Source organism: Trachemys scripta, chromosome 1 (assembly GCF_013100865.1).
Source record: "Trachemys scripta elegans isolate TJP31775 chromosome 1, CAS_Tse_1.0, whole genome shotgun sequence".
NCBI lineage: Eukaryota > Metazoa > Chordata > Testudines > Emydidae > Trachemys > Trachemys scripta.
In genome coordinates, this window is record NC_048298.1 from 184,853,300 (window position 1) to 184,865,979 (window position 12,680).

The 12,680-nt window shown below is 39.3% G+C and overlaps 1 protein-coding gene across 11 annotated transcripts in view; it reads right to left on the reverse strand.

Annotated features, from left to right (window-relative positions):
• SYNJ1 (synaptojanin 1) overlaps positions 1 to 12,680 on the reverse strand; it is a 116,539-nt gene that overhangs the window by 78,862 nt on the left and 24,997 nt on the right. For all 11 annotated transcript variants that reach the window (XR_004648497.1, XM_034793826.1, XM_034793815.1 and 8 more), the window contains 2 exons: positions 3,227 to 3,313; positions 1,009 to 1,276 (listed from right to left, as the gene is read on the reverse strand). Coding sequence is in view for 10 of the 11 variants with exons in the window: in XM_034793826.1 (XP_034649717.1) it covers positions 1,009 to 1,276; positions 3,227 to 3,313 (355 nt within the window). In the remaining variant the exon portion in view is untranslated. The remainder of the gene's footprint in view (positions 1 to 1,008; positions 1,277 to 3,226; positions 3,314 to 12,680) is intronic.

The window sequence follows — 12,680 nt, forward strand, 5'->3', positions numbered from 1 at the left end:
GGGAGAAGAGAAACTGGAGCAGAACCTCACCTAAGAATCATAAGAACAAGTATACTAACCTTCAAAAGTTTTAAGATTTACTCTTAAGAGTTGTAATACTGTCCATATTTCTCACGATTGGCACTAATTGACCCATTTGTTTGCAGTCTCAGCAGAAAAAAGCAGTAGTACTTGTTTTATCAAGAATTACATATATAAAAAAGCCACATACAATTTATTTAAAACTACCTTCTACAAGGAAGGACACAATGTAGTTAACTGTGTAATAAAGAGCTGCAAACAAAGAGTGAAAGCAACATGTAGTTTCCAAACAACAGAGGGAGCATCACAGTTTTAGGGCTTGTCTACACTGGCAATGTTAAAGCGCTGCCCCGACAGTGCTTTAACGTGACTTGTTTGGTCGCAGCGCTGGGAGAGAGCCCTCCCAGCACTCAAAAAAACCCACCTCCATGAGGGGCATAGCACCCACTGGGTGGTGCACTGTCTACACTGGCATGTTACAGCGCTGAAACTTGATGTGCTCAGCGGGGTGTTTTTTCACACCCCTGAGAAAGAAAGTTGCAGCACTTTAAAGTACCAGCGTAGACAAGCCCTTAGAAACAACAGTGCTCAAAAGTAAGAAATGCCCTTTGGAATCTCCCAGCCAATACCAGTTTTCTATAGAAAAGCAATGATACATTTTATAGAGGTTCAATTAGTTTCTTCGGGCAACACAAAAAGCAAAATGTTACATCATTGTGACAAGCGTTTTGATCAAAGTACAGTATTGTCTGTTTTCACAACTTGATCTTTGAGTGAAGACAACACCCCAAACTGTGTCTGATTGTTATCACAGAAAATGTTCAAACTCACTTTTATAGGAGTCTGAAATAAAACATGGAATTATATATGAGTGCAGTTTTAACAATCAAGATTTGCAGAACAGAGTCAAAGATCAAAACTTGCCATAGATCAATATGTACACGCATTACATTACATCAGGCCTGGCAAAATGTATTATCAACTCACCAGAAAAATCTATTGTCAGTGGTGTGTTCTTGCATGCTACGGTGAGCATTAAGACTAAGATCTAAACTGACCCCAGTAGCAGACCATGCAAAATAAAAATTTCCTGAGTTCAAAACTTTGCGCACTTCTGAAATACGATCTTCATCTGAAGGGTCACTTCGTAAAGATATGAATTCAGTGGAAGTAACTCGAAAAACTTCAGATTCTTGAATCTTTCCCACAGACATACATCCTGTGACTAGAACCAGATAATGTAACAAAGTGTCTCCTGTAAAACCAGAAATATAGTTGAGTGATGAATTCTAATTACAAATATTTTAAAGATAACAAGGGAACTCATCAGTGATTTTCAGCCTTTTCCCCCCTGTCCTAAACCCAATTTGCCATTTCAATATAGCCAATGATTACATCCACCAAGCTTAGTTCTATAGCTCTGGAAAATGTACTTACCGTATATATTCATTCATAAGCCGAATTTTTTTAGTACAAAAAGGGAAGCACCAGAGAAGGGGGTCGGCTTATGAACGGGTATAGAGAGGGAGAGGTGGGACACAGCCCCTCCCCCCAACAGAGGGAGCAAGGAGAGGCAGCACAGCCAGCAGAGACAGAAGGGAAGAGGTGGGGCCAGAGTCTCTCTGCTTCTGGCCACACTGCTCTCCCCCCAGCCTCTAGAGCAGCTGCAGCTTTGGGGCTGGCAGGCTGAAGCTGTGCCGCTCGGCTAGGGTTACCATATTTTAAGCCTCCAAAAGGAGGACACTCCACGGGGCCCCTCCCCGCCCCCAGTCCGCCCCCAACTCCGCCCCTTCCCCAAAGTCCCCGCCCCAACTCTGCCCCCTCCCCTGCTTCCCACGAATATTTGATTCGTGGGAAGCCTGAAGCAGGTAAGGGGAGTGTGGGGGGAGGAGACGCGGCCCAGTCTGGGCCCCCCCGGCGTCTCCAGCCTGGGTCAGCCCGCCCAGCACTGCCGGTCCCCGGCCGAGCACCCCCGGCCGGGCCCCCCCGGCCCGGCCCCCCCGCCCCCCGGCCCGGCCCACCCGCCCCCCCCCCGGCCGGCCGCCCCCCCGCGCCCCCATGTCCCGATTTTCCTGGACATGTCCGGCTTTTTGGGATTTCCCCCCGGATGGGGATTTGGAGCCCAAAAAGCTGGACATGTCCGGGAAAATCCGGATGTATGGTAACCCTACGCTCGGCCTCACCCCGCAGAGCAGACTGTGCCCGTGCCGCCCGGCCCAGCCCACTGGAACACGCTGCGGCTGCGCCACCAGGTCTGGCCTGCCGGAGCAGGCTGCGACAGCGCCGCCCAGCCTGCTGGAGCAGCTCCAGCCTGGCCAGAGACATCCTCCCCTGGCTCTTCCCAGATAAAGTGGGGAGTGTGGGGATCCTGGGCTAGGGGTGGGGGGTGGTCACAGGGGTTACTCCCCTGACTCCCAGCTTCTCCCCCCCCCCAAAATTTCCCCATCAGTTGCTGTCCTGGCCCATCAGGGTAAGCCGCTGGCGCGCCGGGACACTTTGTTTACTTAGGTTTACCTTTGTGCCTGCAGACGCTCGAAGTAAACAAACCATCTCGGCCCGCCAGCGGCTTATCCTGATGGCCCAGGAGCCAAAGTTTGCTGACCTCTGAATTATAGGGTCAGCTTATGAACAGGTTATAAAATTTTTCCATTTTTACTTATCCATCTTGGGGGGGGTCGGCTTATAAACAAACCAGCTCATGATCGAGTATATACGGTACTCTTAATTTTTAACCAAGGCAATTCCTTTTGGTATTCTATTTTGCATGAATATTTTGACATAGCAATACGATAACTTTACAAGTCATAAAACAACTATATACTATATCTAGTTTTGGGTTAAGTATTAACTTTGTTCATTAAACAGTGAAAATCGAATTCAGAGGCAGTACAGTGAACCTTGCTGGGCAGGTGATATTGGAAGATATTGGTGTTCTCTTCTTGAACAAGTATACCATGCACCCCTAATTTGTGAGCTCTCAACTTCTCCTATGGAAGTCAAGGGATTGCAAACACGGGGAGTTATTACTGAAAGCAAGAGGGGTGTGAAAGTGCAAGTTATTTGTGTTTACTCTTTGTTTCTAGTAATACAACATGCACAGTACAAAAACTAAAGAAAGCATAATCCTTGTCCTGAAGATCTTACAGGGACAGAGAGGCTCTCTCCAATTCATAAATCACCTTTTTTCATTTTTTTTTAAACTCACCCAGATTTAACCTTAATACACCTAAAAGTCCATATGCATCCATTACTTTGGAGTATGTGCTCTTGATTGCCTCTTTCTCTGCAGATGCTATAAAAAAAAAAAAAAGAAAGTCACTATTCTAAAAAAAACCCTTTGACTTAACAGTGTAGCTCTGAAAATAGTTCCATTCTGAACTGGAAATTTAAGAAAATACAACAATAATGCTTAAGGTATCTGAAGCTCTTAGAAAGTTACAACATTCATTCAATTATGTCACTATTCCTAAGGACTCCTAGCAGCATTAGTGACATTTTAAAATAGCAGCCGCTCTGTCTTCTGGGGATTACAATAGATTTTACTTGTGTTACTATGTGAAGATGAACAACATGCCTCCTATCTTTGCTAAGCTTTAGCAAGTCAGTGCTTAAAATAGTGAACACTGCCAAATTTTAAGACTTACTTACAGAAAAGTCAACCTTGAACCAAGACACAAAAGGGGGAAAAAAATAGAAAGAGTGAAGAACTACAGTCTTTCAGTTACTGCTGTTACTCAAATACCAGACCAAAGCACCCGTTCCCATCCTATCACCTAGAGAAATTGCTTCTGTTTTCTGATGACCTAAAATGGAAAAAGCAGGAAGAAACAGAACTAGCACCAGTGGCAGAAAAAACAGGCCAGTAGACTCAAGACAACGAATTTCTTCAAAAATACACCACCGTCACTTCGCTGCCATCGAAGCAGCAGTCACACCCTGAAGAAGTTTCAAACCCACTCAACTGCATAATCATAGACTTACAGAAACAAAGGGGTGGAAGGGACCTTGAGAAGTCATCTAGTCCAGCCCCTTCCCTGCTCTCCCCCCACCTCGAGACAGGACAAAGTATACCTACACCATCTCGGACAGATGTCTAACCTGTTCTTTAGAAGTCTCCAATGACAGGGATTCCACAACCTCCCTTGATAAGCTATTCCAGTACTTAACTGTAGTTAGAAATTTTTTCCTAATTGTATCCTGATTTAGGGTGTACTAATAATATTAATTTGGATAATATGGGAATTTGAATTATTAATTTTATTTTTTATCATCATCATCATCAACAACTAATAATAGTATGGGTTTTAGGCTTGTTAATTTGTTTGATTAGAAGAGAAAAGTTTTTGTTCTAAATTAGGCTTTACAGAATTTACAAAGGACCCTCTGGGGTATGACAGGAAGCTTACACTGACACAGATATAGCCTTAAAGACTTTTATTAAAATTAATAATAGTAAGTAAATGGTAAAATATTTAGTTACAAAGTTACAACTGCACTACGGCTATTTAAAAGATGTATATGCTAATATAGTATTATATGCAACAAAGCTTTGGTTAATATACTTACACACTTTTTTGATAACCTGGTGGTAAGAGACACAGGACCAGCCTTGCAGCTTAGGTTTTTTAATTTTGAGTGAGGGATGCAGTGCTTAGAAAAATTTAATGCTAAGAGCTATTAAAACTAAATTAGGGTTTACTTGACTAACAAACTTAAAATTAAAACCTAATAAACAAAACTAAGAATAAAACTTAGGGAAACCAAGCTTAGCCTAGTTTTTTTGAAACTTAAAGTTTAAGAAGAAGTATAGCCTACTAATACTAGTAGTTATTGTAAATAGATAGACTAGATAGAGAGACAGAGTAGAAATAGAATGTAAGTGAGAATGATAGAGCGGAGTGCTTTAGCGAAGTGGGTTACCTTTTTTATAGGGCACAAATGACTTTTTTTAAATGCCCAAATTTTATTTCTTACCCACAAAATGTTAGGGTACGCTTACTTTTTAAGTTAGTATGTATGTGTGTATTGATGACATCTTATGTGCGAAGATAAGTTTTTTTGTGGAGTACCTGTTAAGTTAGTGGATACAACATTGAAAAAACCCCATGCCATTCTTTATTGGTTTAGATAAAAGGTTATAGACATAGGCGTGGCTACTTATTTATTTAGGTAACAAGCTATAGATTAACTTTGCTTTTTGAGTAAAAGGTTTTAATATAGATATGCTAACTTTGCCTTAGCTTAACACACAGGATATGGCCTGTAGGTTCTTGCATTACAGCCAAACTTACTTTAAGTATTTGGTTTATTGTAATAGGTTTATAAATTTATATTAAACAATAAGAAAAGATATATATATGCAAGCAAGCAGGTTAGTTCTATAGGCTACAAGCTCCTGTTTGATGGGGTGGTTTGCACCAATGAACCCCGTCACACAGGTAGGATGTAGGTGGTTAAGTATTTGTGGGGACAGCTTTAGCGCCATTTTTATAAAGATGATAGGCTGGGTTAGACTGAATAGTATTTTTTTTTTGTAGTTTGCACAGAACAGTGTTTGTTTTAAACACGTTACACCTACAGATGTACTGAGGCTTTTTTTTTTTTAGAGCCACGTTTGTGGCACTTTTTAAGTTTGAGTTGCAATGTGACAGTCCACCAGGGGAGGTGCATTAATGCATTTTTTATAGATGGATGTTTTTGGAGGTGACCTATAGAACAGACAGCAGTCAATTGCCTGTACACATTTTTGTTTGGATTAAATACTGGTAACAAGACCGTACATGAGACATACAAAGATTGTGCCATTATACAATTTTTTTTGAAAGAAAACAACTGTTTTGGTTGGGGTGAGGTGTTACTGATTTTATTTTTTTATAGTACCCACTGACAAATGCTGGCATGAATGTAAACATGTGGATTGGGTTGTTTTTTTAGCTTTTGAAAACACTTGGGACAGTACCAACTTAATAGTTGCTTATTTTTAATTAAGTTAGGAACCTTTTTTAATTTTAAGTATTGTAACGCATTAGTGATTGCATTAACGACATATTTTTCATATGCAGAGCATATTTTTTTTAATGTTGATTTTTGTGCTTATTGTTTAAAATGATTAGCTGATTAATTTTACATTGGGTTTTATTAAACAGTTGGTTATGTTATGTATATTATAAACAGTAAATTGCTTTTTTTGTGTATAAGTTTTGGGTTGAGTAAAATAGTTTGGTTTTTTTGTGTTAGTATGTTTTGCTTTACGTGCTCAGGCAATTGAGCACGACCATGTTGTTTGGTTTTATGGGACTGTAACAGTTTAGTTTTAAATTTGTGATTTTGGCTTAGTTTTACCCTTAGAGCAACAATAAGGTAGTAAATTAGAAATATTAATGTTTATTTTATGGTTGCAATTTGCTGGGCTTTAGTTGTTGCGATTTTGTTGGATGCTGTTTACTTACTTTTTGAGGAGGAGATTGCGGATTAGTGTGATAGATTTTGTTTTTATTGCACATGCCTTTTGTTATTTTAATTTTATACTGCTGAACTGAGTTTATCGGTGATTCGGAAAGGTTCGATTTATTGCTTACACAGCCCATGTTTCGGTGATTTATACAACAACATTACTTGTTTTTAAACTTAGGGATTTATTAATTATTATTATTATTAAGGTTTTTTTTAAGCAAGCCTTTGCCTTTTGTTTGGATTTTTTTAATTTGGTTGTTACCTGCAAGTGGATTTGATTTAAATGTTTTTGCAGATTTTGCAGGTAGGTATTTATTTTTATTTTTTTTAATTGACTGCCACTAGTGTGCCAAATTAAATGTTTTGGTAATTGCATTGGTTGGCCTGTTATTTCTTTAAAGGGTATTTTATTAGTAGATGCAGCCGGTGTTGCTTTTAATGCCATTAAAATTAGAGGCATGAGAGTGTTTTAGTGATGTTTATTGGCATTAACCAGTTTTTTTTAACATTAGTTTTATTGTTTGATTGGTTTATTTTACCATTTTTAATGACTGTGGTTTGTACGGGATGTGTAGTTTTTGCGGGACTTTTATTAATTTAAGATAGCTCCTAAAGAACTCTTCAATTAAATGTGATTTTTGGTTTGATTTTACCTTTGCAGGGATTTTTTTATTGAGAGAAGACTTGCTTTATTAGGACCTTGGCGGTGGCTTTTGCAGTATTGGCCTTAAGAGGAAATGCCTTTACCCGCTTTGAAAAAGGATTGACCACTAATTGGTATTGGTTACCTCTTTGAGTTCTTGGCAAAGGACCTACAAAGTTAATCTGCAAAGTTATTTAAGGACCTTTATACACCTGAGATTTTAATGGCGCATATTTTTTGTACAAAGGATTTACTGTTAGCGACCCTTTTTTTTTGGTTTTGGAAATCTTTAAGATTACTTTTACTATGTTTTTATTTGATTTTTGCATTTTTATTAAATTTGGTATGAGGTTTACCTTGATGGTAATGACTAGAACCAACAACAAAGAAATGATACCTATTAACAGAAACTGTTTTTTGGATTAATGGTTGGAAAGGCTTTTGTTCTTTGTTTTTTTTTAGATTTAATTGATTAAGATTGGGACACATATGTGGCTTCCCTTGGTATAGTAGGGCAGTTGGTAACAAAGATGGTGTTTTAATAGGTTTTACTGCAATATTGTTTGTTTTTGCAGCCGTAATGCCCCGTGGGCTAGGCGAGCATTTGAGACTTGCCCATTTTTTACCCTATTGGACAGTAAGACCTGAAAGGGAGTGTGCGAGCAGTGTAATATGATTGGACTGAGGCCAATTAGAAAAGAAAAGTGTTGTATGGCCCAACTGGTTGCCAATAGGTACTTTTTATAATTGTTATACTTAAGTTTAATTGATGACATTAAACTTGAGGCACAGGTTTGATTTTTTTTATGCCATTTTTGTGAAGCCACAGCCGCTAACGCATTAATACTTACCACTAACTTTAGATAATACAGTCAAACCTTGCAATAACGCGCCCCGCGATAACGCGAATTCAGATATAACGCGATCATAAGTTGGCTCCCCTTTAAGGCTACAATACTGTTCACATTTTGCCGGAATACTTTTTTTACAACATCTATAAATAAACCGCGTTCTTCCGGTCTTATAGGATAAAGTGACTCGTGGCCATTGCAGGCCCATTGCACTTAGTTCTCGGGTTGTACATGTGTATGGTGTTTACCTATAAACTTGTTATTAATTTCCTATATTTTTAAAAATATTTTACCGTTATGGATACGCCAGTTCGCAAACGCAAGTCGTTTTCTGCCCAAGAGAAACTGTATGCCCTGGATCAACTAAAGAAGGGCAAACAACAAACTCAGCTTGCTAGAGATCTAGGAATTCGCGAATCCACTCTGCGAGGGTGGAAAAAAGAAGAAAAGCTCCGAAGCCTACCCTGCATTCTTGAAGAGGAAACTGGTTTACAGCGTAAAAAGGTCAAGTTTGCTAATGACGAAAGCCTAGATTCAGCCTTGTATCAATGGTTTGTCCAGGCTCGCTCAGAAGAAGTTCCCATTTCTGGCCCTATTCTGAAAGCTCAAGCAGAGAAATTTGATCACCTTATCAATGGAAATGAATCCAAATTTAAGTCGAGTAATGTCTGGCTAGACACTATAAGCCAAGTTCTTTTGTCTGGGGAAATCCGCTCAGCTGATAAAGAGGCTGCCAATTCCAACCCAATTGAGCTTAAAAAGTTGCTGGAGGAAGGTTGCTACACAGCTGATCAAGTTTACAACTGCGACGAGACTGATTTATGCTCTAAAATGTTACCCAATCGCACCTTTGCAATCAGGACTAATGGTCACAAACGAGAAGGCTTTAAGCAGAGGAAGGACCAAGTCACTCTCTTGTTTTGCGTCAACAAGTCTGGCAGCACAAAGTCAGACCTCTGATGATCGGAAAAGCGAGGTCTCCCAGATGTTTTCATCATGTTAATATGAAGGCCCTTCCCTTTGAATACACCAACAGCAAGAATGTATGGATAATAGCTCCATATTTAAAGACTGGTTCCATAAAACTTTTGTGCCAGCCATTCGGGCTCATTTGTGAAAACTCAAGCAGGAGGAAAAAGCTATCCTCCTGCTGGATAATTGCCCTACCCACCCCTCAGCAGAAAATCTTGTCAGTCGTGACGGCAAGATTAAAGTCTCTTATCTCCTGAAGAACACTACTTCAGAAATCCAGCCACTGGACCAAGGCATCATATCGGTATTTAAGCAAAACTATCGTCGTGAAATGATCAAGCGGAAAACAACTCCTCCGTCGACACATCACTAGCATCACTCAACTTGAAAGAAGTCTGTCACCTCGGCGGGAAAGCCTGGGATGCTATCTCTGCACGTTGCATTGAACGATGCTGGATGAAGGGTCTTGGTCCAGCTTTTCCACCATCTACACACAATGATGGTAACAATGACGAGCCTGAATTTACAAGATTCATTGAAGATGACGTGTGTTTAGCCAAAGAAGCACTCAGAGAATATGAGCACAGTCATCATGATATCAACTGTTTTTCAGCAGATGACATCTGCCCCATATATGAACACATCTCAGATGACGACAATGTTGCAAATGTCAGCGGGAAGAATGAAGCTGCACCACCAGAGCCCGAAATCAGTGGCGCTAATGACGACAATGACGATGGCACCTCAACTCTCCCACCAAAAGTGTCCGAGGCAGTAAAGCACCTAGAAGCCAGTTTGAGGTGGCTAGAAACTCAAGACGCGGACAGCGTCAAAATCCTCCAACTCAGAAGCATACTTGACTTTACTAGAAGCCAACAGTCCGCGGCAAATAAGCAGACCACACTAGATAGCTTTTTTAAGAAGTGATGAAATTTAAAATTATGGAGTCATGCAACCAGATTGACTTCGCACTCTGCGCAATGATTAGTATAGTCGATTTCACATGTTTCTTTTATGTACATGTAATTAAATTACTACTTTTCTGTTTAAAACACGCTGGGATAACTTTTTTTTTTTTTTTTTTTTATTTACAAGATTAAACTGACCGGCTTGAAATGGTAAATTTTCATAACCCTGCTATAAAGTGACCCCGCATTTAGCACGATCGAATTTTTTGGACCCCAATTATTGCGTTATAGCAGGGTTTCACTGTAGGGTATTTTAGGATTTGGAGTAATTAACAATGGCCTGTTTTAGCTGGGATACTGCTTTTGTGTGTTGCTTAGTAAATTTTATTGGATACTTTTTTTTTTTAAGCAAACTACAAGCTACAAGCAGACAGTTAACAGCTTTTTTTTTTTTTTAAAACCAGTTTAGCCTTTTTTTGTGCTTTGTTTTTACATTAAATACATTACTTACAAAACCCCCTGGGTTACAATGCTTAGAGATTATTTTATCAACAGCTATTTTTTTTAGCTGTTCTAAACCTTTTTTTAGGTTTTTGAATGCATTTTTTGGCAACGTTTTTTAAAACCATACTGCTGGTAACTTTAACAGACTTTACTTTTGCCCTTACTTTACTTACCTTAACACGTAACATAGAACTTATTAAATTTTAACACTTTACTAGCTTATGTAATAAACTATAATGAACCCTTTGCTGTTTTACTTTGTAACTGAAAACGTTTCTTTACAGAAACAGGAAACAATACCCCAAACCAGTTTTACACCTAGTTTAATACGTTTTAAATAAATGATAGAGGGAGGAGGAGCGTTTCCTTCCCGCCTCCCCCCCCCGATGGCTTGTAGCTGATCGAGAGGTTTTTTTTTTTTTGTGTGTGTGTGGTTGGGACCTGCCAAACAGCTGGGGAGCTGAGGATTAGAGGTGTAGCCTTGGAGAGTTGTGGGGACTGAAGAACTGTACAAGTTCTGAGTTATTGCGGCCTTTTGGTGGCAATTAATACATAGATTTATTAACTTCCCCGCCACCACTTAGTGTGGGTTATTGGGCCCAATGCTACTGCTTATATTTTATTGGTACCATTCATTACAACTTCCACCTCCAGCAAAGCCCCTTAAACACGTGGATCACATTAAATAACAAACACTGTTACTTTATCTTGCAACATTAAATTTTAGAACTTAAAGTTTTACTCATAAGCTAAACCACAATACAGAACAGGAAATACTGGGCTTTCTGCCAAGCCGCAGCCACAGGAAATTAGGTTTTTGCGTTCTTAAGAGTGAATAATACACGCAATCTTGCTCTTCAACTCTCTGGAGCTTTAACTTTTTACTTATGTTTTAGGTGAGATTCTCAGGGGTTTAAGGATGCGTGGAATCCCTGAAAATTTCTGTCACACACTTTTTGAGACTCGTAGCTGACTTGCCAGTCTCTAGACCGATTTAGGGTGTACTAATATTAATGTGGATAATACGGGAATTTCATTTATTAAGTTAATTTTAATTTTTTTAATTAAGAATATTAATAATAATTATAATATTAATAGTATGGGTTTTAGGCTCGCCAATTTGTTTGATTAGAAGATAAAAGTTTTTGTCCCGAATTAGGCTTCACAGAATTTACAAATATAAATTTATAAACCTATTACAATAAACCAAATACTTAAACTATATATTATATATATGCAAGCAAGCAGGTTAGTTCTATAGGCTTCATAATAGGTAAACTAAATCTCCCATGCTGCAGATTAAGCTGATTACTTCTTGTCCTGCCTTCAGTGGATATGGAGAACAATTCATCACTGTCCTCTTTATAACAGCCCTTAACATATTTGAAGACTTACCGCACCACCTCGTTGTTCTTTTCTCAAGACTAAACATCCCCAGTTTTTTTAACTTTTCCTCATAGGTCAGGTTTTCTAAACCTTTTATCATTTCTGTTGCTCTCCTCTGGACTCTCTCCAATTTGACCACACCTTTCTTAAAGTGTGGTGCCCAAAATTGGACAATACTCCAGCTCAGGCTTTACCAGCACCAAGTCAAGTGGAACAATTACTTCCCGTGTCTTACATAATGACACTCCTGTTAATACACCCCAGAATATTACCTTTTTTGCAACTGCTTCAATTTGCTGACTTGGTCAATTTGTGATCCACTATCACCCTCAGATTCTTTTCAGCTAGACTGCTGCCTAACCAGTTATTCCTGATTTTGTATTTGTGCATTTGATTTTTCCTTCCCAAGGGTAGTACTTTGCACTTGTCTTTACTGAATTTCATCTTGTTGATTTCAGATTTATCAAGGCTGTTTTGAATTTTAATCTTGTGCTCCGAAGTGTTTGCAACCCCCTCCCAGTTTTGTGTCATTCGCAGGTTACATAAACGTACTTTCAACACCACTAAACAGATCATTAACAAAAAAGTTGACTAATACCAGATCCAGGACCCCATTAGACATTTCCTCCCAGTTTGACAGCAAGCCATTGATAACTACACTTTGAGTATGGTCTTTCACCCAGTTATGCACCCAACTTTATAGTAAAGTAATCTAAACCACATTTTCCTAGATTGTTTATGAGAATGTCATGTGGGACTGTGTCAAATTAAAATCTTACTAAATCAAGATACATCAGATAAGACGGTTACTCACCGTTGTAACTGTTGTTCTTCGAGATGTGTTGCTCATATCCATTCCATTAGGTGTGTGCGCGCCGCGTGCACGATCGTCGGAAGATTTTCTACCCTAGCAACACCGGCGGGTCGGCTGTGGAGCCCCCT